Source organism: Desarmillaria tabescens (assembly GCF_030435595.1).
Source record: "Desarmillaria tabescens strain CCBAS 213 chromosome Unknown EV420scaffold_77, whole genome shotgun sequence".
NCBI classification, from domain to species: Eukaryota; Fungi; Basidiomycota; class Agaricomycetes; order Agaricales; family Physalacriaceae; genus Desarmillaria; species Desarmillaria tabescens.
In genome coordinates this window covers 92884-116005 of record NW_026848376.1, presented here as the reverse complement: position 1 = coordinate 116005, position 23122 = coordinate 92884, and the positions used below count along the sequence as shown (strand labels likewise).

The 23122-nt window shown below is 47.1% G+C and overlaps 3 protein-coding genes across 3 annotated transcripts; 1 reads left to right on the top strand and 2 right to left on the bottom strand.

Annotated features, from left to right (window-relative positions):
- Window positions 1–1285: 1285 nt before the first annotated feature.
- Window positions 1286–7605, top strand: EV420DRAFT_1315927 (uncharacterized protein; the record flags this gene model as incomplete). The annotated part of the gene is made up of 17 exons (XM_060468670.1): window positions 1286–1424; window positions 1481–1544; window positions 1605–1696; window positions 1774–1919; window positions 1972–2133; window positions 2184–2715; window positions 2890–3334; window positions 3376–4070; window positions 4129–4290; window positions 4340–4481; window positions 4532–4621; window positions 4670–5252; window positions 5309–5760; window positions 5818–5858; window positions 5910–5989; window positions 6042–6416; window positions 6473–7605. 17 exons carry the CDS (start codon window positions 1286–1288, stop codon window positions 7442–7444), a joined length of 5172 nt encoding a protein of 1723 aa, XP_060323578.1. The 3' UTR covers window positions 7445–7605.
- Window positions 7606–9984: 2379 nt separating this feature from the next.
- EV420DRAFT_1581841 (uncharacterized protein) lies at window positions 9985–12416 on the bottom strand. Its single transcript, XM_060474684.1, has 3 exons — window positions 12245–12416; window positions 12093–12171; window positions 9985–12039 (listed from the first exon to the last, which is right to left on the bottom strand). Exon 3 carries the CDS (start codon window positions 12015–12017, stop codon window positions 10410–10412), a length of 1608 nt encoding a protein of 535 aa, XP_060323577.1. The 5' UTR covers window positions 12018–12039; window positions 12093–12171; window positions 12245–12416; the 3' UTR covers window positions 9985–10409.
- A 1211-nt stretch (window positions 12417–13627) lies between these two features.
- EV420DRAFT_1650545 (uncharacterized protein) lies at window positions 13628–22653 on the bottom strand (the record flags this gene model as incomplete). The annotated part of the gene is made up of 34 exons (XM_060478467.1): window positions 13628–13880; window positions 13940–14707; window positions 14767–15468; window positions 15520–15610; window positions 15664–15683; window positions 15741–15816; window positions 15866–16128; window positions 16177–16554; window positions 16605–17269; window positions 17323–17674; window positions 17727–18018; window positions 18064–18289; window positions 18341–18424; window positions 18479–18619; window positions 18678–18714; window positions 18768–18837; window positions 18891–19176; window positions 19228–19349; window positions 19409–19452; window positions 19503–19565; window positions 19614–19878; window positions 19933–20083; window positions 20134–20464; window positions 20519–20584; window positions 20802–20829; window positions 20879–21081; window positions 21136–21238; window positions 21289–21301; window positions 21357–21386; window positions 21439–21547; window positions 21606–21737; window positions 21842–21939; window positions 21992–22434; window positions 22473–22653. The coding sequence occupies 34 exons, from the start codon at window positions 22651–22653 to the stop codon at window positions 13628–13630; spliced, it is 7086 nt and encodes a 2361-aa protein (XP_060323576.1).
- Window positions 22654–23122: the final 469 nt, after the last annotated feature.

Sequence of the window (23122 nt, the reverse complement as noted above, 5' to 3'; positions counted from 1 at the left end):
ACAAGATCCCCTAATGGACATGAAGACAGCGTTGGCGGTCGCCAATAATAGGGGGTATTCCTTCACGACAACCAAGATGGTCTGATTATGAAAATATTCATCTGCGCTGTACTTTCCCCGCCTATGCCAGCCGTGTGCACCTACTTATACAACGAGTATTTTTTTTCTTTCTTTCCTCGTGTAACTTATCTAAAACTTTAATCCAGGCTTGGACGTGTGCCTTTATTATGTTCGATTTCGGGAACTTTCTCAGCGACAGTTTTCGACGCCGAGAAACCCAAACACTGCATATTCGAGCTCATTGATATTTGTACTTACTCTAATCTAACCTTTGGAAAGCTCGTGGTAGCAATCAACGTGACAATATTGCGTGATGCCGTTGAACGTGTTTCCCTACTTGACCTGTCGCTAGTTGAAAGCAAGCAATCACATACTGGCGAGTCCCGTAAACGACAACGGGACTTCACCGAAGCAACTGTCGCTGGTAGACGCTTTCACCATAGACCATAGACTCGGAGAGACGCTCGAAGAAACTACACCCGAGGTAAGCCATAAATCTAGCATGGCCTCTCCATACTCAACGATACAACCATAGGAGAGTGTCAATGAGCATTATTGAAACATTCAAGTTCGCCTTCGTTCTCTAGACGACCAAACAGCCTCAGTCGACAGCATTCGTATCGTTATGATGTTTGTTTAACTTCTTGGGAATAAATTAGGTCAAGGTGCAACTATGGAGGTATACGAAGCTCGGATCTTGGCGGATATGCCCTCTGGAAGTGTAGGTCGCTATCCAGAAAAGGTTATCGTCAAACTCTTGAGGAGCAGAAAGAGACGAGTCTGCGAATACCAACATCCGCGATATAGGCCTATGCCCGTTGCAGTAGGAGATATTCCTACAGCTTTTGGATTTTTTGAAGATGATGTGACAGGAGCTCTGGTTGACGAATCATTGGTGCATCGTTCAGACCGCCCGCCTCAGGTATCACCAAGAAGAAATGTGTGTTCAGATGATACAACTTCAACGCACGGTCATTGTATGCTACTTGCCATTTATATCCGATCATTTCGGGTCCTAAGTGATTTCAAGAGGCCGTGGAAACTCCGGATGGAGATGTTTTGGCTCACACTTCCATTCAAGTCCCGTTGTCACCATTACCGGGACTAGAAGCTAGGCCTTTGTTTGACGGACGCTTATCGATAGCTACATGAGGTAAGCATGAGGCTCGGGCAAAGTATTTCGCTGCGTTTCGAGGCACGGCATCCTTTCCAACGAACCACCACCATGGCTGTCTCTCCAAGCTCAGCTGAAAGCGAACTTCTCGACGATATCAATGAAAGTTGGTACTATCAGGCAACGAAGAAGGCCCGATGGATGGATTTGATAGGAGATTACGCAGGCGATGAGCCTTTCATCATTGATGGTAAGTCATGATTTTTCTCGCGACAAGACGACGACTGATTCTTTTCGGTGGCATAGGAGAATCCCTCTTACAAAGTGTCTTAGATGATCCTCTCCTCGCCATTGGGCGTAATGATGGCATGTTTCTTGAAAGGGTTTTTCCTTAGTGGCAGACGCTGACACGCATACTTATAGATACCAGCTTTCAGGCTTTACACGCTATGTACATCCTCGAGAATACCCTGAAAAGTTTCGTTTCACGAAAAGCTAACTTTGAGGTTATTTTTTGGCGCAGTAAGTAAAGACATGGAATAAAAGACGCGCTTCTTTCTAACAGCTTATAGATAACATTCACGCTACAACTAGACCAGGACAAACATCTTTCGTGCACTCTTCGCGACACTTGGCACGACAAATTCTTCTCAAACATTTACAGCAACTCTCCAGCATCGTCCCAATGCATCAGTTCGGTGATCTGCAAGACGAATTTTGGAAGAAGTATGAAGCCTCCAGAAAGGTATGTGGCACGTATACTTCTCCTTGTACTTCGCCCTAAAATCACCTTTCAGCCTATGTTTGTGCTCATAAGCGATAGCGTCCCCAACCGCGACGGTCCCGCTGATAGTCTTCACCCTGGCTACATCGCGTGTCAACGGAACTTCATCTTCGAAATCCTATCCTTTGGCTTACCTGTAGCTTTACTCAACGGGTTGGAGTTCAGAGACTCCAAGGTACGAGATACCTTTGTCATGGGGGTGTTAACTAACATTTCAATACCTAGATCTTGTCCTTCATCATTGAAAGGACGTCTGCTACTAGGAACTCTGTCCCTCCTTGGCCTCCAGTCGCACCAATATACAATCAAATGGATCTTGTTAGCCAAAAATATGGCGTCTCGGAGATATTTCAGTGTTCTGGACCGTTGTCTTGTACACATGAAGTACTTGAAAAGATCTGTCAGCTATTCTTCGCTGATGATTCATTCTTTGGGTCCATAAGTTCGTCTCAGAAACCTTTAATGGAAGAACTTTTAGCTGCATTTCTTCTTCACATCTTCAACCTTCCGGAGCTGCCTCTGAAGGCTCGAATTCAATCCCCCATCGAAGTCCAATCGGATTTGCAGGACACTTTGCGACAGTCTTTCCTCCCCCGGCTTTTCTTTTCGGCCTCTTCCGTTCTCCAAAAGGCCACTGTTGGTCTGGATATCGATCTCCGCATCTTTTTCGTACTCCTTCAGTATCTCAGCCGTGGAACGCCTTTGGCTTCAGCTGTTCGCGCTGATATCATCACACAGGCAAAGAATATTTGGCCCGGTGAACATTTCCCCGATCACTTCTCGTGCCTGAAGGCTTTCACCTTTGAGCGGCCTGATCCGCCATCCCCGGTGCCGCTGCCCTTATCGACGTTAAGCAATGGGGCCGCTCTGCAGTCTTCCACCGTTCTATCTTCTATCGCAAGTATAACAAGTGACAGCGACGAAGAAGAAGATGACTGGGAGAACGATTCAGATCTAGAAGCATGGGATGCATCTGACTCCGAATCTAAAACGAGCCCTCCGGAGCCCATTCTGATATCCACATCTCAAACGCAAACTCAACTCCTACCGTTCTCCCACCCCGTCTTCGACAAGGCACTCCCTTCACTCAAAATCCCCACCGCCGCTGACGATCAACCACTTAAGTCGAGCGAATTCCTCAACTTTTCGGTATTGTTTTCGGATACACGTCACTGGCATAATAGCAAGAAGATCATCGCCCCTGGCGAGAAGCCTCCGGTCGTGAATTGGCGTGTTCTCCGTTCCAACCAGCGGTATATTGCCAATTTGCAACGCCAAGCGGAAACATTGACGGGAGCGTCGGGCAGAGGGCTTCAACAGATTACTATTACTGTTGATTCTGCAGCATCGAAGAAGCATGAAAACGGTCCTAACCTGTCGGTTCGTAAATTTTACTTATCTCTGTTATAAGCCGAAGCCTTACATTTCAGAAGATTAAGACGACGAAGCCAGTCAAACTCACAAAGAAGGAACAGCTGAAGAAGGATATCCAGGAAAAGAAAGATGCTGAGAAGGAGAGCCAGACACGACAATGGTTCCTTAATCAGCTGAACGCTATGTCCGACAAGTCGACCCAGCAGAAGCTCGAACTATTGGAACAACTGACTCGTAGTCCCCGTATGTCTGACCCTTGGCTTGCCGTCGAGCATCTCATGTACAAGGTGCATCTTCTCCTCAAGATGTGGATTGAAGACCCCGATCACGAAAAAGACTGTGTTCGAGATCGTTATACCGTAACAATCATGCGACTCGTGAAGAATATCTGTGACAAAGGTGCTACTACTGCAGCGCGAGGGAAAGCGTTATCTGCAGTCCTGACGAGTTTTGGTTTCTCGACCTACATTGACGAGTTCGTTACGATAGCAGAGCTGCCAACGCCTTGTCCGTTGGCCTTCGACTTTGTGAAGCTGGTTCGATCCAAGGGAGACGTTCTTTATCCCTGGATGAAGATAACCGAGCATCCTATTGTCTGGCAGCTCCGACTCTTTGGACCATATTTGGACCGTTCTATGGATGGTAGTTTTGATAGGCGTGTCAATTTTGATCCTGATGCCTGGCAAAAGAATGCTCTGGATTGCATCGATGATCCCGACCATTCTATGCTTGTCGTTGGTAAGGCTCATCTCTATGTATGCTCCCTTGCTGTCTCATTGATTGGTCCCTTACCTAGCTCCTACTAGCGCCGGAAAGACATTTATCTCATTCTATGCGATGGAGAAGGTTTTGCGCGAGTCAAACGACGGGATTCTGATCTACATATCCCCGACGAAGGCGCTTGTCACTCAGATTGCTGCCGAGGTTTACGCCCGTTTCAACAAAAAGGTTCCCAATGGTATGCTTTTCGCACACATTTCCTCTTTGTAGTTTCATGTAGGATCTAGGGAGTTTGTGGGCAGTCCATACAGGGGACTACCGTATCAATGAACCGCACAACTGCCAGATTCTTATCACCGTGCCAGAAATACTTTCGACTATGTTGTTATCTGCTCCACTTGCTTCCAAATGGACACCTCGAATCAAAAGGTATGTTCACGTCCACTTACATTATCAACACTCATTATGCTTCTGAACAGAATTGTTCTCGACGAGATTCATTGCATCGGTCAGCAGAAAGGAGGTTCTGTTTGGGAGCAAATCATCCTTCTAGCCCCATGTCCAATCATGTAAGCTTTCATTATGTTCACCCGTGTCTTGTGCTTATTCTATTCTAGTGGATTGTCGGCAACCATTGGAGCACCGGAGACCTTCAACGACTGGCTTGCATCAGTTTCACGAACGCATGGATATAAGCACACATTCATTCAGCATAAACACCGCTATTCGCACCTTCGAAAATTCTTCTATCGTCTGGATGGATTGGAGAGCCTACGACCATTTCAAGGACACGAATCATACAAGCCGACATCTAGGATGAGGTTCCTCCATCCGTTGTCAACATTGGCCTTTGGTCCGCGGGATCTGCCAGAGGATTTATCGCTCGAGCCTTCTGATACGCTGTCGCTCTATGGCGCAATGAGCCAACACGAGGATCTGTCCATTAAGTTGGTCAGGCTTGACCCTATTCGATTCTTTTCCTCTGTCAAAGGATTGTTGAAGCAAAAGGACATCCTGCAATATGAAACTGATCTCAAGATTACGCTCGTGGATCTACCACTGTCGTCTCGGACCGAAGTTATCTACGATCTTGCAGACAAAGACATCCCGCAAGGCCCAGATGATAAGGAACCTAGCCGCCAGAGCTTCGAGAGGGGACTTTTACCGCTCGTTGCTGACCTTCATGCTCGCGGGCAACTGGTACGCATTGATACGCATTTCTGTCAGTTTATATCATTGATGTGCCCTGTTTCTAGCCTGCCATCCTATTCAACTTTGACCGAGCCGACTGTGAAGATGTTGCAGAGTTGCTTCTGAAAGAACTCATGGAGTCAGAGTTGGCCTGGAAATCAAGTAGCCCAGAGTGGCAAAGGAAATGTCAGCAATGGCAGAAGTGGAAGGATAGCTCCAAGGCTCGCATCCGTGAAGATAATAGGGCGAAGAAATCGAAGCGTAAGCCTGATCCTGATGTCATCGAACATTCGGCCGCGACAGAAGCCCCAGCATGGGAAAGCACTTTTGATCCTGATGCACCGTTGGACAATTTCTCGTTTGCGGGTTATTACTCTGTCGAAGATTTGAACGACTCGATCAATGGTATCTGGTCGGGGTACTGGAAATTCAAGCCCGCACTATTGGCTGCACTTCGACGGGGGATAGCAGTTCACCATGGCGGGCTGAATAAGATTTATCGAAGCTTAGTTGAGAAGTACGTCTGCCCTTTTGTGAGTTCTTCTCTCGCCACATTCATTGATTGCTTTTATAGCCTATTCCGGCGGGGATATATCCGAGTCATGATCTCGGATGGTGCAGTACATCTCCGATATCATGCTTCTAGACTCTAACGTATATTAATAGGGACGCTTGCCCTTGGTATCAATGCACCTACGAGGACTTCTGTGTTCTGTGGCGACTCACCTAGTCTTTCGGCTCTTATGGTTGGTTCCACTGTTGCTCAGTTGATTGGAAGTACTCACGGCAACGTCATAGTTTCGTCAATGCGCAGGTCGTGCAGGTCGCCGTGGATACGATCTATTGGGAAACGTCGTCTTTTATGGGCTTACTCTCGATCGAGTGCAACGTCTTGTACTATCTAAATTGACTTCCTTAGGAGGCACATTCTCGTTAACCCCGACACTGACATTACGGTTATTCAGCCTGCTGTACGGCTCAAACAATGCGAAAGTGGCCGTAAGTGCCATCCAGAGCTTGATGGAGCTACCGCAGATCAGCTTTGGGTCACAGACTGGGAAAAACCAACTACTTTATCACCTACGCTTCAATATTGAGTATCTTCGCCGAATACATCTTCTGGATCGGGACGGAAAGCCCATCAATCTCTATGCGGTCTCGGCGCAGCTCTATGTAAGTGACGGCAACAGCTATTTTCTATAAGGCCATTTCTGACGACGATAGTACAGAATACCGAACCGAGCAATTTTGCATTGCCAATCCTTCTTCGTGGAGGAATACTGCATCGAATATGCGCAGGACCATCACCAAAGTACAACTTTATCCTCCTCATGTGCTACCTTTTCGGGCGTCGGTACTTGGCCAGCGCAGCTGCGAATACTCAGAATGTAAAGAAACTCCAAGCTCTCGTAGTTCGCTTCCCGTCTATAATCATTCTTCCTCCTCTTCGCGTCGACGCGCGCAAAGTCCTCGAGGAACATGATAGAGAAATCCTCGGGATTTTCACAGAGTACACCAAGGCCTATACGTCTCAGTATTGTTCAGAACTTGGCCCCGACGACATGCTTCCTCTCAGTGGGATAAAATATACGGGCACCCCCTCCACTGACGGCTTCCGTGCGCACCTGGAAAATCATATCCAACCTGTCTCTGTGCGATCCAGCTTCGTGGCCACGTCAGGGCATTTCGATGAATTTCGCTCGGTCGAAGAGCTGGTGCGGTCTGCTCGCTCTGGCCTTCATCTCAACGAGCTTGCCATCCCGTCAATGACCCGATTTACAGCCGTACAGGGCAACACTTTCGGTTCTGAGCATGCCCTCAACGCGTATCTACTCGATTTTTATACGCATGGCCAAACTTCTGCCCTAGAAAGCGCTAACGGTATTCAGCGAGGCGATGTCTGGTACCTCTTACGGGATTTCGAGCTTAACTTGATGGTGGTCAAATCATCTTTGGAACAGCTCCTGACAGACGCATCTATTGAATCTGGAAAAGCTGCCGCTCCGTCTGACGATGTGGGGTCATCGGACGGTGATTTCATGGCCGATCCAGCAGAGGCAGACGAGCTTTCAGATGATGGTGGGGATGTGGACGGCTTCAAAAGATCACCTGGAACGAGCGCTGAGGACTGGCGTATGTATGAGGTCGTAAGGGATGCTACAGGAGAATTTAATGAAAAGTTTAAGAGCATGTGGGCTTGATGTGCATCGATAGAATGTGTATAGACACAGTATATTGCCTAAATCACAACCTCTGCGCCTGATATGTGTACTTACAGTGAAAACACTTATGACTCAGTAATTTCGCCGGTGCATTAACCGACCTCTAGAATTTTCTAGGTCATTATACTCTATACAGGAAGTGTCAAGAGCATGCATTTCCTGCGTCGATATTGTTGATCTACACATATGACAACATCAAATTTTGCCTCCAAATCTCGATACCGTTGTAGACTCTTTACTGTACATTGGAGTAGCTCTGTGATGAAAACATTCATCTAACTATCACTAAGAATGGCACCGAATGGTGAGAATTCCGTCGAGGTGCCATTGCCCAAATTCGGCGCATTAACAAGAAGACGCCCTTCTTCACGCACTGTACTATGAACGTCAAAGCAAGTCTTTCCGCCATTGCTATTTCCGTCGTTAATCTTGCTGTCGCCATTTCCAGGATGATGTGTAAGAAGGTTTGATTGTGCTGGATGAAAACGTTGTTGAGCGCTAACCACTGGCTGTTATCCTGTACAATGATGTCGTCTGTGTGTTGCGTTAGACTTAATAGCACAAGTAGGGTGGTTTGAGGCAACGTTGCGAGCGAGTCCGTAAGGGTCTGTGGGCATGATTCAGATGGAGCTGTGAAGGCATTCAACGGCATCCGTAAGCATAAGGTCTTCAGATTGGACTGTTGGCTGAAATCCATCGGTGGTGCTAAACATGATCACATGAATACCTGTCGCAACACAGTAAAAAGGACGTGGACGCACGGAAAGAGTGTTCAGGCATGACAAGCGTCAGATTCTGAAGGGAAGGTTGGGTCGAAACGAGCAACGGTTCAATATCCCAGCGATCCCGGACAGACATGCGGGATATACGGATTTGTAGTGATTTGACCTTGTCCAATTTGGCTGCTGGGTTCGGACCAGTGAGGCTACGGGAAAGTCCTGATAGGGTTCGTGTATCGGCAACACTGAGAAAAATGGTGGAGGGAGAAGGAATCTTCCGGTCTTTAGGGAGAAGAAAGGGGATTGGCTTGGTATTTTCAAGGCCTATGCCCTTCAACTTGAGCGTTTCCACGTTCGGAAGAAGGGAAATGACGGTTGGAAGGGTGAGAACATACAGGGACTGAGACGGGCGCGCCTATGACAAATAATAATACTATAAGGAGTTAGGAAATGAAATATAGTTACGACACATTTGGAAGGGCCGGTACGGCCAATATCTAGTGCCGGAGAACGATAGAGCCGGGATGAGTGAAGACATTAGCTGTCAAGACATTCTTAGGAAATTGGGTTGCGTGGGTGAAGACATTCCCAGGTGTCTGGATCTCAAGACAATAATTAGCCGACGGTCGGGAAGATGCACCCGTGAAGACATTGCAGAAGACAAATAAATGTTGCCACGTCTGCGGACATTTTGGCTGAGAAAGGGATGAAAGGGCGACGTAGGCACCACACCGCAGTGGTGGGATGGCTTAGGTGGTTAAGTCATACAGGTGCATGTTAAGGTTGTTGGTTCGATTCTGTCCGGGGACATTCTTTTTGTGGTCATTTCATAAGTTCCCGAAAATACATAGATCGGACACTCAAGACATTCTCAATTGCCGGGGACAAAAGACACAGGAAAAGACCACAATAGGTGCAACATTTTTGGTAATTTTATTGGATGTCTTTGGTGGAAAAATGCACATGTCTTTAGGACAAAACTTGCTTCAACATATCCCCCTGAATTCGATGTTCCTAACAAATGTCGTACCCAACGTCGATGTACAGTTGATCAAAAGAGATTACGTCGTGAAGACATACAACGCTGAAGACAAAAAAACGGGGTGAAAAAGACATTCAGCTGGGAGCATGCTGAAGACAAAAAAAAACTCACCGTGTTACGATCCCGGTCAGCGCTGAAAAGACATTACGTCGTGAAGACATACAAGGTTGCTGAAGACAAAAAAGGGGATGCAAATGACATTAGAACCCTTGAGCCGAGGCTGGCTGTCAGTCCCGGCCCAAGTATGGCAGTCGGCGCTGAAAACACCACAGGTTGGCCGGTCGGAACTGTATCAGGGGGCAGATGCGGTGGCGTTCAGGGTCGGTAAAAATGCCGCGCGCGCGCCCGTTGTAGTGATCGTACACCCTCGGAAGGGTGGAGACAATGGTCTGTGACACGTTATGTGGCAGCACAGAACCCCGGTGTTCCTTATTGGGACCGCATATCGGTTTTCTAACCTCTAACCTCTACGGGCTCCATGGCTGACACTCTTGACAGACCCACTAAACCATGGCGACACATTTCAAATTCTCAAACCAGAATCCCGCTTCAGTTTCTGCTCTTGTACTTCTTCTGGGTGTCTTGCAGCCATTTCCTTTAGTGGAGTTGGTCTTCGATGGATTACTGGAAGGACAGCTTTTCATCTTTCATGAAACGGACTAATGTCTTCCACGCTTGCGCTCTCTGTCCAACCAGTCGATGTGTTGGGCCAGCGCTGCCTTGGGAGTATGCCATGCGTCTTCCGAAATTCCTCAATCTGCAGTATTTCAGGTGGAACTATATCTTTAATCTACAGTAGAGTCTATCCTTGGTCTATGCTATTACTCGAGGATGCGGCCGAATCCGATGTTGTGATCATCCCTTATGGCTGTTGAAGTGATGGATCCTTCGGCAATGATGACATCCATTTTTCGCCTCAGTCTTTGCTGCGTAGTCCTTTGCGACTCTTGGCCTCATACAACTCTGAGACCAACGTCTCGGCTAATGGTGTATGGGATATGCAAAGGGTCGACGGGAAGCCAGTCATTGATAAAGTAAACATCAATGAAGTGACGAAGAGGAGAACAAGAAACGCAGACGTGTGGAACGATTCAGATAACTAGCGGTAATTCTGGTCAACAACGACATGGACCTCATTGGACCGTCATATTTCGCACATTGCAACATATTTAACCACCTAGTACTATCCATAATTCACAATGAGCCCGTCGCTTTGGAGTGCTTGCCAACGTGAAGCCAATGAAACATCGTCAAATGTCAAAGGTTCATCTAGGTAAAGCTCCTCTAGTATTCCCATCTCAAGAGCCTCCTCCTGTCGGCTCGGCTCGATTTCATCTTTCCTACGTGATTCTGCCACCTGCAGGAGAATCTCGTAGCTAGCAATAGATTCCGAGCCCCGTAAATCGAAGGTGAAGAGCTTAGGAAGGATGCGTTCATTACCGTTCGAACGTGTAAGTGCAGAAAGCAAGTCTTTGTCGACAACCTCGGCGGCAACGCTGAGGTGTTCCAGGTTTATGGTGCAGGTCAGGATGTCGACCAGACCGGCTTTTCCAACCTTGCTCCTGGGTGCAGTCACTTCTACTTGTCTTATTTCACGACAGTGATGGTGAGACAGAATCTCCGGAAATACAAAAACAGTGCTGTCGCTGTCCTCGTTATCCAGGCAAAGTTGTAAGAAGGACAGTGCGGGGAGCTCCAGAGATTCGAAAAGATGGGCGATGGAAGAGGGGGCCGCGCCGTCCCATTCCGAAATCGCCAGAGCGGTCACCTTGGGCATCATAATAGGGGTGTTTAGGCGTTCGAAAGGTTTTGACGCCTGAAAGTACACCCCGAGTATTTCGATGTTAGGCGTATTGCCCAAAAGGGAAAACATGCACTTAACAAACCGTCCATGAATTGTTAGGTTTGTTAGGCCCTTTCCATTGTCAGGGAGACAGATACCAGAGCATAATCCTGAGCTGATGTCCAGGACACGAACACTCTGAGCCATTTCGAAAATGCGGATGGGTGACGTGGCTTTATCTTGTAGTGCCCGTCTCACCTTGAGATAGTGAAGTGATTCGAGGTATCCTCGGTAAGTCAAGAACACTTCAAAGGACTTAGTAGGGATACATGCGCGTAAGTTCTTCCAATAAGGTATGGATGCTAGGAGGATGGGTATGAAGGCGTGAGAGGATATATCTTTTATGCTCGATATTCTGATCGTCAGCTGGTGTTGACGCGCCCCTTGAATATGTAAACCAAGCATAAACTGGCTCAGATGTACATTCCCAGGTTCGCGGTACCGTTCAAAATCCAAGGAGAGGCACCTCCACAGCGATGCGGTTGATAAAGTGACTCTCCGCCAAGAACGACAGACTTGAGATAGTGTCCATGGTGGTTTTCGTGAGTCAAGGGAATTATGTACAGCGTCCTCGTCGAGGAGGTCGTAGACCTCATGCACGCAAAACGAAAAGATATGGCAGAGAACGTCATCGGGAATAGAACGAATAGGGTGCAGCAACGTTTTAGCGGCCTGTAAATTTTCGGTAACTTTTGTTTGCCCATCAAGAAGGATATTTAGCATTTGTTGGACATTGTTGATCTTCTCCTTCAAAATCACAAGTAGCCCCGAGGATTCGGCTTCGGTCGCAAGTAGGGATACTCGCTCTATTTCCAGTGGGGAATCATTGCATTCTAGTAACGCTTTGATTCGCGGATTGTCTGAAATGGATTCCGGGATATCAGGATTCGAATGCAAAGAACATTTATAAGAGGTCGAGAATGTCAAAGAGGGAGGACGTGGCGACATGAATAGCGTGATCAATGGGATTCTGGACGCAAACTATTAAACTATCATCATTTCAGAACAGCATGGAACACATACTTGTATCGCGGTCAATCCAAAATGTTGTACAGTTTAGCGTGATTGAACGCAAAAATGAGATTGTTTATCTTAAGAGAGTCTACAGATGTCCCATCAGATTAATCAACTAATCACTTGAGGGCCAAATTCTACGGCAAGTTCGAAAAACGTACATCTCAGTGACTGAACCTTAAGCTGCGACCCTGTGGCTTGAGGTTCTTGCTGTCGTACAGCTCAACACTGCTGCTGGCGATAGTGGATTAATGAGACGCTTGATCCCACACTACTCCGCGTGCAGTGGCGACTGGAGACAGGATGCAACTTGGGAATGGGGGAGAATTTCGGGGTCCGGTTCGGTCCAGGTTCGGGAAGATTTTGCCGAACCTCGTGAGGTGCAGATCCGGTGACCGGACCGGATCAGTCATGTGACCGAACCTGAGGTTCAGGTCCGCAGTGCGCACCGGGTTCATCTCGTAGATATACAGAAAATTACGCACCGAAAGTATCCGAGTAATCCTTCCCTCTTACGTAGTGCCATCGGAACCTCACCAGGTCTGCATATTCCCTATACTCCGCATTCCTAAGGTCTTTTCTCCATAGGAGGAAATACGAGGCTAGATAACCAACCACCGACCGATCCCCAAGATTATACCTACACATAATGGACGCCCGCCAGGCTGTAGGCTTAAATCGTTGTACGGCTTCAGATCAGGGAAGGAGGGCCCGTCTGAGTTGGCTTGGGGAGACTTGATGGGCGAGGTGCTTGGTCGAGGTTCTGGGTACACCTATTGACCTCCTTTGATCCATTCCATCACAACATGAGCCCTGTCATTTCCAAACCCTGCTCGAGACCCATATCAACTGATTGCCACATTTAGGTACGTTCATTATGTTGGCCTCGCTTTAGTTCTGTCGCTCATCGCCAACCGTTTAGCATGGATTTGGGTACTATTGTCTCAAAAACAGACGTTGGCTGACCCTTCTGCAAATCATTGCTCGTTCATCTCAAGACATGACGTCGCTATTCATTGCATCAGAAACCAAGGACTTTGTGAGTGTTGTAGATTGCTTTTCCGACGCCTCGCCTCACGGGAAGGTTTCTACAGCCATACTCCATCGCGCTTGGTACTATCCTGATATTTGCCTGAGTATCACGATCCCGAGCAAATTAAAGGTCATTCATGGATAGTGAAGGTAAGCGAGCCGCTTATTTCTAATGATTATTGTCGAATCAACGCCATGCAGCCATTTCCATCTGCTACGCTTGGTTCCAAGCTCTCGTATGGCCGGGGACCGTGCCCGGAATCCTTGTTATCACCATGACAGTAGCACCTGTAGTGGATCGACATGGGATACATACTCTCAAGAAGATTTTAGAGGCACACTGATTGTCCGATTCGGACAATTTGAATGTGAACTCAGTGCGGGCTCAGTTGCGGTGGACGAAATACCTACACGGCATGTCTATATGTTGTATCAGTGATAATTCCTGAGCGCCGTATTAATCAAAAAGAAGAAACTATATTATTGTCGACTACAAATCAATACGAGAAGAATTAGTAATACAAGTCGTCGACATTGAGCTTCGGCTTTGTGTGTCTGCCTGCATATGAATGTTTAGTTACGATCCCCTTGACAGCGAGGTGTAGGTCATCCGATAAGTCTGAGGAAATTTCGAAAGGGAGAGAAGAAACCAGACGGTTGGCCTCTTCTACTAGTTTCCGGAGTTCCTTGCCGTCGCAACGTTTGTGGAACACAGAATCCGGGTTGAGATGCATTTGTAGTTTGACTGCAGTCTTGTTCGCCTTGCTGTTAAAAGTCGAGAATCGTATCAGTTACCGCCGGTAAGAGTGGAAAGGAATACGTACTTAGTCTGTGTTAACAAGTCATCGAGTGCATTGTACTCGCTATGACTACACTCTTTAAGCCTATCTTTCGTCTTCTTCTTCTGGCTGAGAGTATCGATACGAACTGTCTCGAGACAGACTAAAATGTGCGGTAGCGGTCCCAGAAACAAGCGAAGATAAAGCCCTGGGTTATTCCCGAGCTGAGATACTTCTTTGATGCACGACGCATATATTTGAGCGTGAAGGCCTGCTGTCCCTCTCTCTGCAACACCTCGTCGATGACGGAGGACTTTCTTGTACACCCGCTGGATCAAGGACGCAGCGGCGATCTCTCTTTCTGTGGGTTCCGGGTTTGTCATATCTTGTGCCGGAATGGTATCGACAGCTACAACATCTTCGCCGGCAGTTTTCTCGACAGCTTCAGCCTCTTGTGTATTCTCCGTTTCCTTTTCTTCGTTTGCATTGCCATCTGGCTCCTGAAGGCCTGCTGTCCCTCTCTCTGCAACACCTCGTCGATGACGGAGGACTTTCCTGTATACCCGCTGAATCAAGGACGCAGCCGCGATCTCTCTTTCCGTAGGACCTGCGGATGAACGTTCAGTCACGATCGCCCTGACAGCGAGGTGCAGGTCATCCGATAAGTCTGAGGAGGTTTCGAAAGGGAGAGACGAAATCAGATGGTTGGCCTCTGCTACTAGTTTCTGGAGTTCCTTGATGTCGCGATGCTTGTGGAACACAGAATCCGTGCTGAGAAGCTTTTGTAGTTTGACTGCAGTCTTGTTCGCCTTGCTGTTGAAAATTGAGAATCGTCTCAGTTATCGTTGGTATAAGCAATAAGAAATACGTACTTGGTCTGTGTTAACAGGTCATCGAGTGCATCGTACTCATTATAACAACACTCTTTGAGCTTATCCTTCGTGCTCTTACTCTGACTGAGGGTATCGATACGAACTGTCTCGAGACAGACTAAAATGTGCGGCAGCGGACCTAGAAACAAGCGAACATATAACCCCGGGTTATCACCGAGTCGAGACACTTCTTTGGTGCATGAGGCGTATATTTGGGCATGAAGGCCTGCTGTCCCTCTCTTGGCAATGCCTCGTCGATGATCAAGGACTTTCTTGTATACCCGCTGAATCAAGGACGCAGCGGCGATCTCTCTTTTCGTAGGGTCCGGGGTTGTCATGTCTTGTGCTGGAATGGCGTCGACGGCCACAGCATCGTCACCAACAGTCTCCTCGGTGGCTTCAGCTTCTTGTATATCTTCCATTTCCTCCTCTTCAACATCGCGCTTCAGCTCCTCCTGCTCAGAAACCTCAATATGTGGTGAGGTAGTCTGAACGGATGCAGACACAGTGAGACCAAGCTGCACTTGGATGTCCGTGAAGTCGCTATAGACAAGCTGGCGGACTCCGAGCAAGGCAGGCTTTTTTACCGGAGCCCTGCTCCGGTGAACGAGATGTATCATCTCGTCCATGGTGTTGTATTTCAGTGAGCGGCGAATAGCCCTCGCAAGTTCATCCCATGAATGGCCGGCTGCATTAATGTACCTGCAAAAGTCTTACATCATCCCGTGGTTCTTAAAGCAGAGACTGGTATACCGATTATAAAGGGGAGAACGTTCTTGGCGAAAAGACAATATCTTCTGCCTGATATCGCTACGGAGAAACGCATCGCCGATGTTGTAGCCCACTACATAGTAAAATAAGCAAAGACGCAGAGTCACAGAGTAAGCAAAAACTGACATAGACAAATAGCCTTGAATCTGAAAGAAGACCGTTATCAGAAAATAAAGCGATGGCACATTTGACAGCTGACTTACATCCTTGCGATGAAAACTTGACGAACTCGGTATGGCACATTTGAAAGATTTCTCCCAGTCCCATACAAGAGATGCTCTGTATGTCATGAGGAGACACTGAAAGAATATAATTTTATGTGGCTTACCACAGCTTTGGCCGGCACGCAGTTGTTCCAGGAGATCCCGCATAGGCTCCAGAAGGATGCGATAATAATTTGTCTGCATCCCTTCATTGAAGTACGGAAAATCATAGCTCACAAAGCGCAAGAGCCAGCTACGAGGGACCGTTGCATTAGGCGACAATGCCATCCCCGAGCGACGGCCGCAAAGAATAACAGAGCTACAAAGAAAATCCACAAAATCGCACAGATCACCTATGTTGATGGGCAATCTTTGCTTCACAACGTGCCTGGAAAGGAAATCAACCTATAGTAAAGATCGGCAGGACCAAACTTACTCGACAAATAGAAAACCAGCGGTAAGAGACCATGTGTAATATCCCGACATCGAATTCAGAAGATCACGAGGGGTGAAGACGTTGCCCCGGCGAATGTACATGAATGAAGGGTGTTTTTCACGGAGATATGCAGCATTTCTGAGATAACCTACTTGACTTCGATCAAACGTGAAGGCCAAGGTAGCTGTCCGCATCACGTCCATGAGGAAGTTCTTCTGGGGGTGAAACCCTCGACCATAAACAACTGTTCGCACCCAATATTTCACAACGTTCAATGCTTTTGAAGCTTCGGGAATTGTAGACAGTGCAAGATGAGAAATGGAACCAAACGTATGATGAGGAGGATAAAGAGCGTCGTAAAGACGGTTGAGCCAGAACCTATATGGAAATGAACACTGCGAAACTGGAGAGTAGGACGGATAGCATACTTGGTTCCTCTGTATTCCATGTCTGCGTGAGCATTCTCCCTAAGCAACTGCACGATCAAGATTTGTTGTAGGTGCAGGCGGACACGCATATTATAGTAACCGGGATCTATCGCTGAAGGTGACACATGAGCTTCCGGGCATTCAGACCGTCGACAAGACCCCGATACGGCAAAAACCAGGCAAGGCAGGAATGCTTTGCTTCTCGCGCATTCATCATTTTCAGCGGCAATCTTTTGTTCGAGATGCCTTCTCAGGGCTTCCCGAAATAGCCCATGAAATTCGAGTACTGACAGCCTGAGATTGAAGTCAGAATCTCTAATCACGTTCCTAGGTTGGAGTTCAAGAACCGCCGAGTGCAACCAAGTGTTCTGGGCCACAAGAAACTCGTTCTCTGCTATCCGCCGAAAACCAAACAATGCCGCAGCTGCTACATCTCTACAGGGGTCCATTCGGAACGCTGCAGCAGAAAGGAGGCCCGCATAGGTATAAAACAGGCTGAGTTCTTGAACTGCGTCAACAAGAGCCATGTTTTGAATTCGAAGGGGCCGAAAAAAATATTGATCCAGACATAGCAAGGCTGCTGAACTACGGCGCATCGTGTGGAATTGCAAGCCCAGTTCACGCAGCCGAGGTGGGTCTCGCATAATGGCTATGAACATTGACAACTAAAAGCGTATCAGTATAAGCTATAACGGTAAGAAGTGAGGTCGACACTTACTTCAGCTGCTTTAGTCTGCTCCATAGAAGTCCGGTCAAGCCGTGAAGCAAAGTGCATCAGCCGCAAGACAGCGGGATCTGATCTTATGACGTTAGGGTCAACACCAAAAGATATTCTATGCCAAAGCTCTTCGAGGATGCATTCTTGAGCTCGACGCAAAGCATCTTTATTTTTGGTTTGACCGAGGAAAAGCTCAATAGCCTCTTCTTTTCGACCTTCGGAATAGTGCAATTCAGCAGCTTTGCTGAGTCGCCCTTCTTTCTCCAACAAGTCTGCAAGAGCGACATCGAGGTCCCTCTCTTCCAGATACTCCACTTCTTCTTCGACTGACTGAAATAGTTCACGGGCTTTTCTGTTTAGGAAGGTGAGGATAGTTGGTCAACATGCCTCGGGAAAAGACGTACGTCATCTGACGGTTAGAGAAGTATGCTAGTCTCGCAAGCTTGATGACAGTTCCGACGACCTTCGACGACATTTCGCCTTCATGAGCTTTCACAATTTCGACCGCCTCGTCAAATTTGCCAATGTCTCTATATAGCTCCGCAGCATGGGTGTACTCCTTCGCCTGGAAAAACATTTCAGCAGCCCGATCCTTCTGGTCAGCTTGTTCAAAGCATTCGCCGCTGATCCTGAGGTAGGTCATGGAATCTTTCGAACGCGCCTTACTAGCACATTTCTTGAACGAAACGGCTGCTTCTGTGAAATGAGAATGTCGTTCAAGGACTTTTTGTCTTGATGTACCAATGACTTTACGAGCCTTTGCTCGCGAATCATAGGCGTCTGCAACAGATGCTAGGAAAGGAAGCTTGGCCTTATCGTAACAATGCCTGGCCTGCGAGAAGTGCTTCGCATTGAAAAGTTCATGTCCTTCTGCAGCCCATTCTTCTGGCGTCGACGAAGATGCAAGACAGGGAGCATTGGACCCCGGAGTGTAATTGTTGATTAAATCTTTGTTCGTCCAAAAGATCTTGATGATCCGTGATAAGGATACCGTCTAGATAGGATAATGCCGACTTACTCTCATGGGTTCTCCCATCTCAGATCCATCTGCGATCCAGATGTTTGCACGCGCTCGGGTGATTGCAACGTACAGCGATTTTAGCTGGACAATATCTTTACGTTAATGCTGAGCGATGGCGTGCCAATTCATGCTCACCTCATGACAAATGCTAGCATGACGGATATGGTCAAATTGGGGGGGAGGACGACCGTGCTTGCTCTGCTTAATGGCATTCATCACAACACGCCATTGTGCGAGACTGGCAGGTGAATCAGCAAAGAAATCATAGAGCAGGACCTGGAGGGATTCAATGTCATAGTGAAAAGCCATCTCATAGAATAGCATATCAACCTACATCGTTGAATTCAAGCCCTTTGCTTTCATATACGGTGCTATAATATTGATCATCAGTGGCTTAGTTAACTTAAAAGCAGAGAACACGAACAGTATAAGACCAATTTCACCGACTTTCTGTCGGAGTCTCTCTCTTGCCATTTCATTTCTGACAATGATACCTACTCGAAATTTTGGAGTCAGCCGATTTCGATGCGGATAACAGGACACTAACATTGCTGAGCACCAAACTCAATAGGATCACCACCATCGCGAAAGATGAACTGCTCCAACTGCGCACGATCTTCATTGTTAAAAAAGATAGGTTTGACCCCGTCAACAATGCCCATCTCTGGAGAAAGACGGTCAATGGAATCTGCCCAAAACGTCGTGATAAGCTCAATGATGGAGTGCGCGCAATCAACAATGCCTGCATGAGACCTATAGTTGACCGCAAGTTGAAACATCTCAGGCGGCTGCTTGCGGCTGGCTCCCGGTCTGTGCTTCTTCCGGTACTGGTCCTACTCATTTAATTAGACTCACATATAAGAGTTGTTCTAAGTAAATCCTACCTCAATATTCCATTGAAATGCCTTCAAAGCATTGAAACGGAAAGAACTTCCGATAGAGATGGTCTGTGCAGTATCACCTGCCCAGAAAAGACCATCTGCGTTGTTACATAGCGCTCTCAAGACTAAATGACGAGTCGGTCAGTTTTCCATGGTCCATATAAGACAAAGAGATGGAATTTACCCATAGTGTCAATGAGCATGTTATCCTGTACTTCATCGACATATCTGTAATGATGTTGATAATGGGAAAACAAGAGTATGAACAGAGAACTCACAAATGGTCGAGTCCTTGTCGTGGGATACCGTGCTCCGCGAAATGCTTTAAGATACGATGGGTTCTAGACACCGATTATCTTCTATTTGTGGAATTTCGAAGAAGATCTTACCGATCACCAGTGTCATGCTCTCCCCGCAACTTCTTTTTGCGCATATACAACTCAAAGAGTTCGTACACTTCACACCTCTGGTCAGCAAATGTAGACTGCCCGCGTGTACTAAGATCAAGGTATGTGTCTTTGCTGAGGTGATGCTTCTTCTCGCTCAGCGTCTCCGCTGAGCCCTTGATTACGCCTAAACAGATGCTTAGGTCAAGCTCTTTGATATAAAATATGGATGCGTTACCTATAATTTCACTGAATACCAAGGCAGGATCTGAATAAACACCATTTCAATGCCAACGTATAGACAGAACAGAGAAGAAGAAACCTAATCCTTTAATCAATGGTTCAGGGAAATGAGACCAGTAGGACTCGCAAAAGGATTCAAAAGTAATGATACCCATCTGGCGCTTGATGCCAGTACGTCTCGTGTCAGTCAACGTTTGAGTACTCATGTCAGCTTCCAACATGTCGCAAAGCTATAATCGGTAAAAATGGGAAATACGGATGAAAAAGAGCCGCTACTCACGCCATCAAATGTGATAAATAGCGGGAAGTGCCTCTCCTCGAGTTCACTGTACTTGGCTGGTAAATCAGTCCGCCAATCTACAATGTCATCCGCATCAATCAGCCCTAAATCATCTTGGTACTGAGGAGCTCTCCGTAGGTTGGCGATATCAGCAGACGAATGTGATGCCATTTCTAAGGAGCCGGCCAGCTTCGCGAAGTACTCTTGCACTTTCTTAGCGAGCATTCTAGATTTCGTAACAAAGACTTGACGAGGACGAGGTAAATTCGACTCCATAAGTTGAAATGTTCGCTCAATGAGCAGCATCTTGAATAACATGGTAGTCGTTTTCCTACATCAAATAGGTATGAGAAAGAGAATGATGCGGCGAACGGTTCGTGCATACCCTGTGCCGCTGCGGCCTATGACATAGCAAGACTTTGGATGCTCTATAATACGTTTCTCTTGGGTACTGTGAATATGTGCCATCAGAAAATGAACAAGGAGAGTTAAAGACGGCGGCGCACGAAACCATGTGAGGAAAAGTAGCATCTACATCTGCTAGGATGGCTACCAAAATGAATCAGATACGGCTTTTTTGGACAGCATCGAACCAATACATACAATTCAAAAAAGGCTGCACGTCTTCATGGTTAAATCATCTGCGGATAAGTATCACGGGAACATACCTGCGAAAATGTGACGTATTTTTCGACACTGTAGGAGAGTCAGCGGCTGGAACTCAGCTCTTCTCTATATGACTTACACAAGTCTTGAATGAGTCTGAGTGGAATAGTCGGTGATTGATTCGAAGGAATAAAAAACGTGGAGCTAACCTGGACTGTTTCGTCAGGACGTATATCCGGCATGCCTTCAATCTCCGAAGGCGATACTTCCGGTAGCGGGGGGAAGATGGCTGGAATGAAAGTATCTTTCGAGGCTTGATCTGCCCGTTTCCTAACCACGCATCTACACCATCGCATTTTGGTTACAGTCATTCAAGCTACAATGAGGAAGCGATACCTCTGCCGGTATTCCTTTCCCTTTTTGCGAAGCTGAGTGCTGATAGAACTCCAGAGCCGATTGTCCATTTGATCATGAGTATAGATACCGAAAATTTTGATCGCTTCAAGAATTGTGAGGAGCACAAACAAAAAGGTATGAGCATGAGCTTACCTTGCTGCTCTCTCTGCCAATGATTCAAGTTCAGTAGATTGGATTAGAAAATTATTCTCTGAACCTACATCATCGTCTGGGATTACATCGATCTGATACTGCAAGGCGGCGTCAGCATTATCCAGGATTGGTAAGAAACTGGTTTCCTACGACGAGTCTGAGGTTGCGAGACGCTTTGGCCTTGAAGACAGGAACTTCAGTCACGCTTCCACTCAAACGCTTTTGATTGTTGTCAGTAAAGTAACCGCATGAGAGCTCCCTGTAGTGTATTCTGATAAGCATGCTTGGTATATGATACTATGTGATCCGACACGCACTTGATTTTCTTAACAGTGACGTTAAACGTGGAGAGATCTTTCTTGTGTGCGCTCCGCAAAAAATTGTCGGCGTTCGTGGATATGATAACCGTCCATTCTCCAAACCCCTCGGCAGTATCAAAGTATAACGCCCTTGATAGATATCAAAATGTAATATCGTTTCGTGAACGGATATGAGGACATACGACTTCATCGGCTGAACGATTGGATATGCAGAAGGCAATCCGGCCACGGACCCTGAAGCGTTCTTCTGCTCTATGGGGGACACATAGGTGATACAGCGTTCCTTGAGTGATACAGACACCTCCGGATGACTGAGCAGCTCCAAATAGAACTGGGCACATCTCAACTTTCAACGAATAGCATGCAGATAAAGCAGCACTCACCTGGAGAATATCCTTTTGACTTTGCAAAACACGATCCGCGAGGACAGACGCATCGCTCGACGTTTTACGCATATCGACATTCAGAATATCGAAATACCTTTCGACCAAAGTTGTGGCGCCGTCTTCTCGCTTGACTTGCTGGGGCCTCCTCTGAGACTGTTTGGCCTTTCCCTTCCTGTTATGATACTCCGATCCGGTATCGATGGGATGGAGGACAGAGACGAGGTATTTCAAAACCTCGGGCGTGATCTGAGCTAGTTCGTGGTATCGGGTACATAATTCTCTGTCTTCAACAAAAGAGGAGGAAAGAAGCTCCGTAGAGAGACAAGATATAGCTCTGTAGTGGACCGTCCCATCATAAGTCGCAGCTTCGGAGGGAAAGGACTCCAGCAACCACGAAATCAACGGTGTAGTCTCACTTAGGGCTGTGAAGATGTAAGAGCCTGATAGACTATCAGATAGCTCGACAGGGTCAACTTACATGACAAGACCAAGAGAAGAATACGAGAGGTCTCGTTGTCGATTAGCTCCTGGAAAACATGCTTGAAATTATCCTTTGTGAGGAGGCTTTTCAGCTCCTCCAATGCAGAGTCAAGCACATCCCTCGAAGCGAGCTGCTCCGAACTGAAGAGATCGCTGCGATATATGTGCTTGCGGGGCATGGTTGCCTCATGACAAAGGCGTTTTCTGGTTTGGGCATGGAGACACACTTCCGGCAAAATAAAGACAAACTCAGACCCCAGCGTGAGCTTCAGAATTCCAATCAATCACTTACGGAAACTTCCTAAGCGCCTAGATAGTCTCGAGACGAGTAGAACTCAGGGACAAAATCCCAGTTCCGTGCTTTGCTGCGGCACGACGCGTCCGGGTCTGACTATAAGTGTCTGCATAGGGTCTCTGGAAAAGTGACTGCTTCCTGGGCAAGCCAGCAGGTGAAGGCTTAAGAACGAGCCGAAAGGTATCCCAAGTCCCAGGCTAGTGACGGAAGCGTGAACATGTTGAAGTACTGAAGAAGCGCACCAATTGAATTCAAGCACCAAATTGCCTAATCGAGAGCACAGGACTCCCGTCACCTGTTATCGGTTAATTCATTCACAATAGAGCGGAAACTTGGTAACCTCGAGAAGTGGC

Coding starts and splice junctions, on each gene's coding strand:
- EV420DRAFT_1581841 (XM_060474684.1), bottom strand. CDS start 12,017: ATGTCGCCACGTCCTCCCTCTTTGACATTCTCGACCTCTTATAAATGT.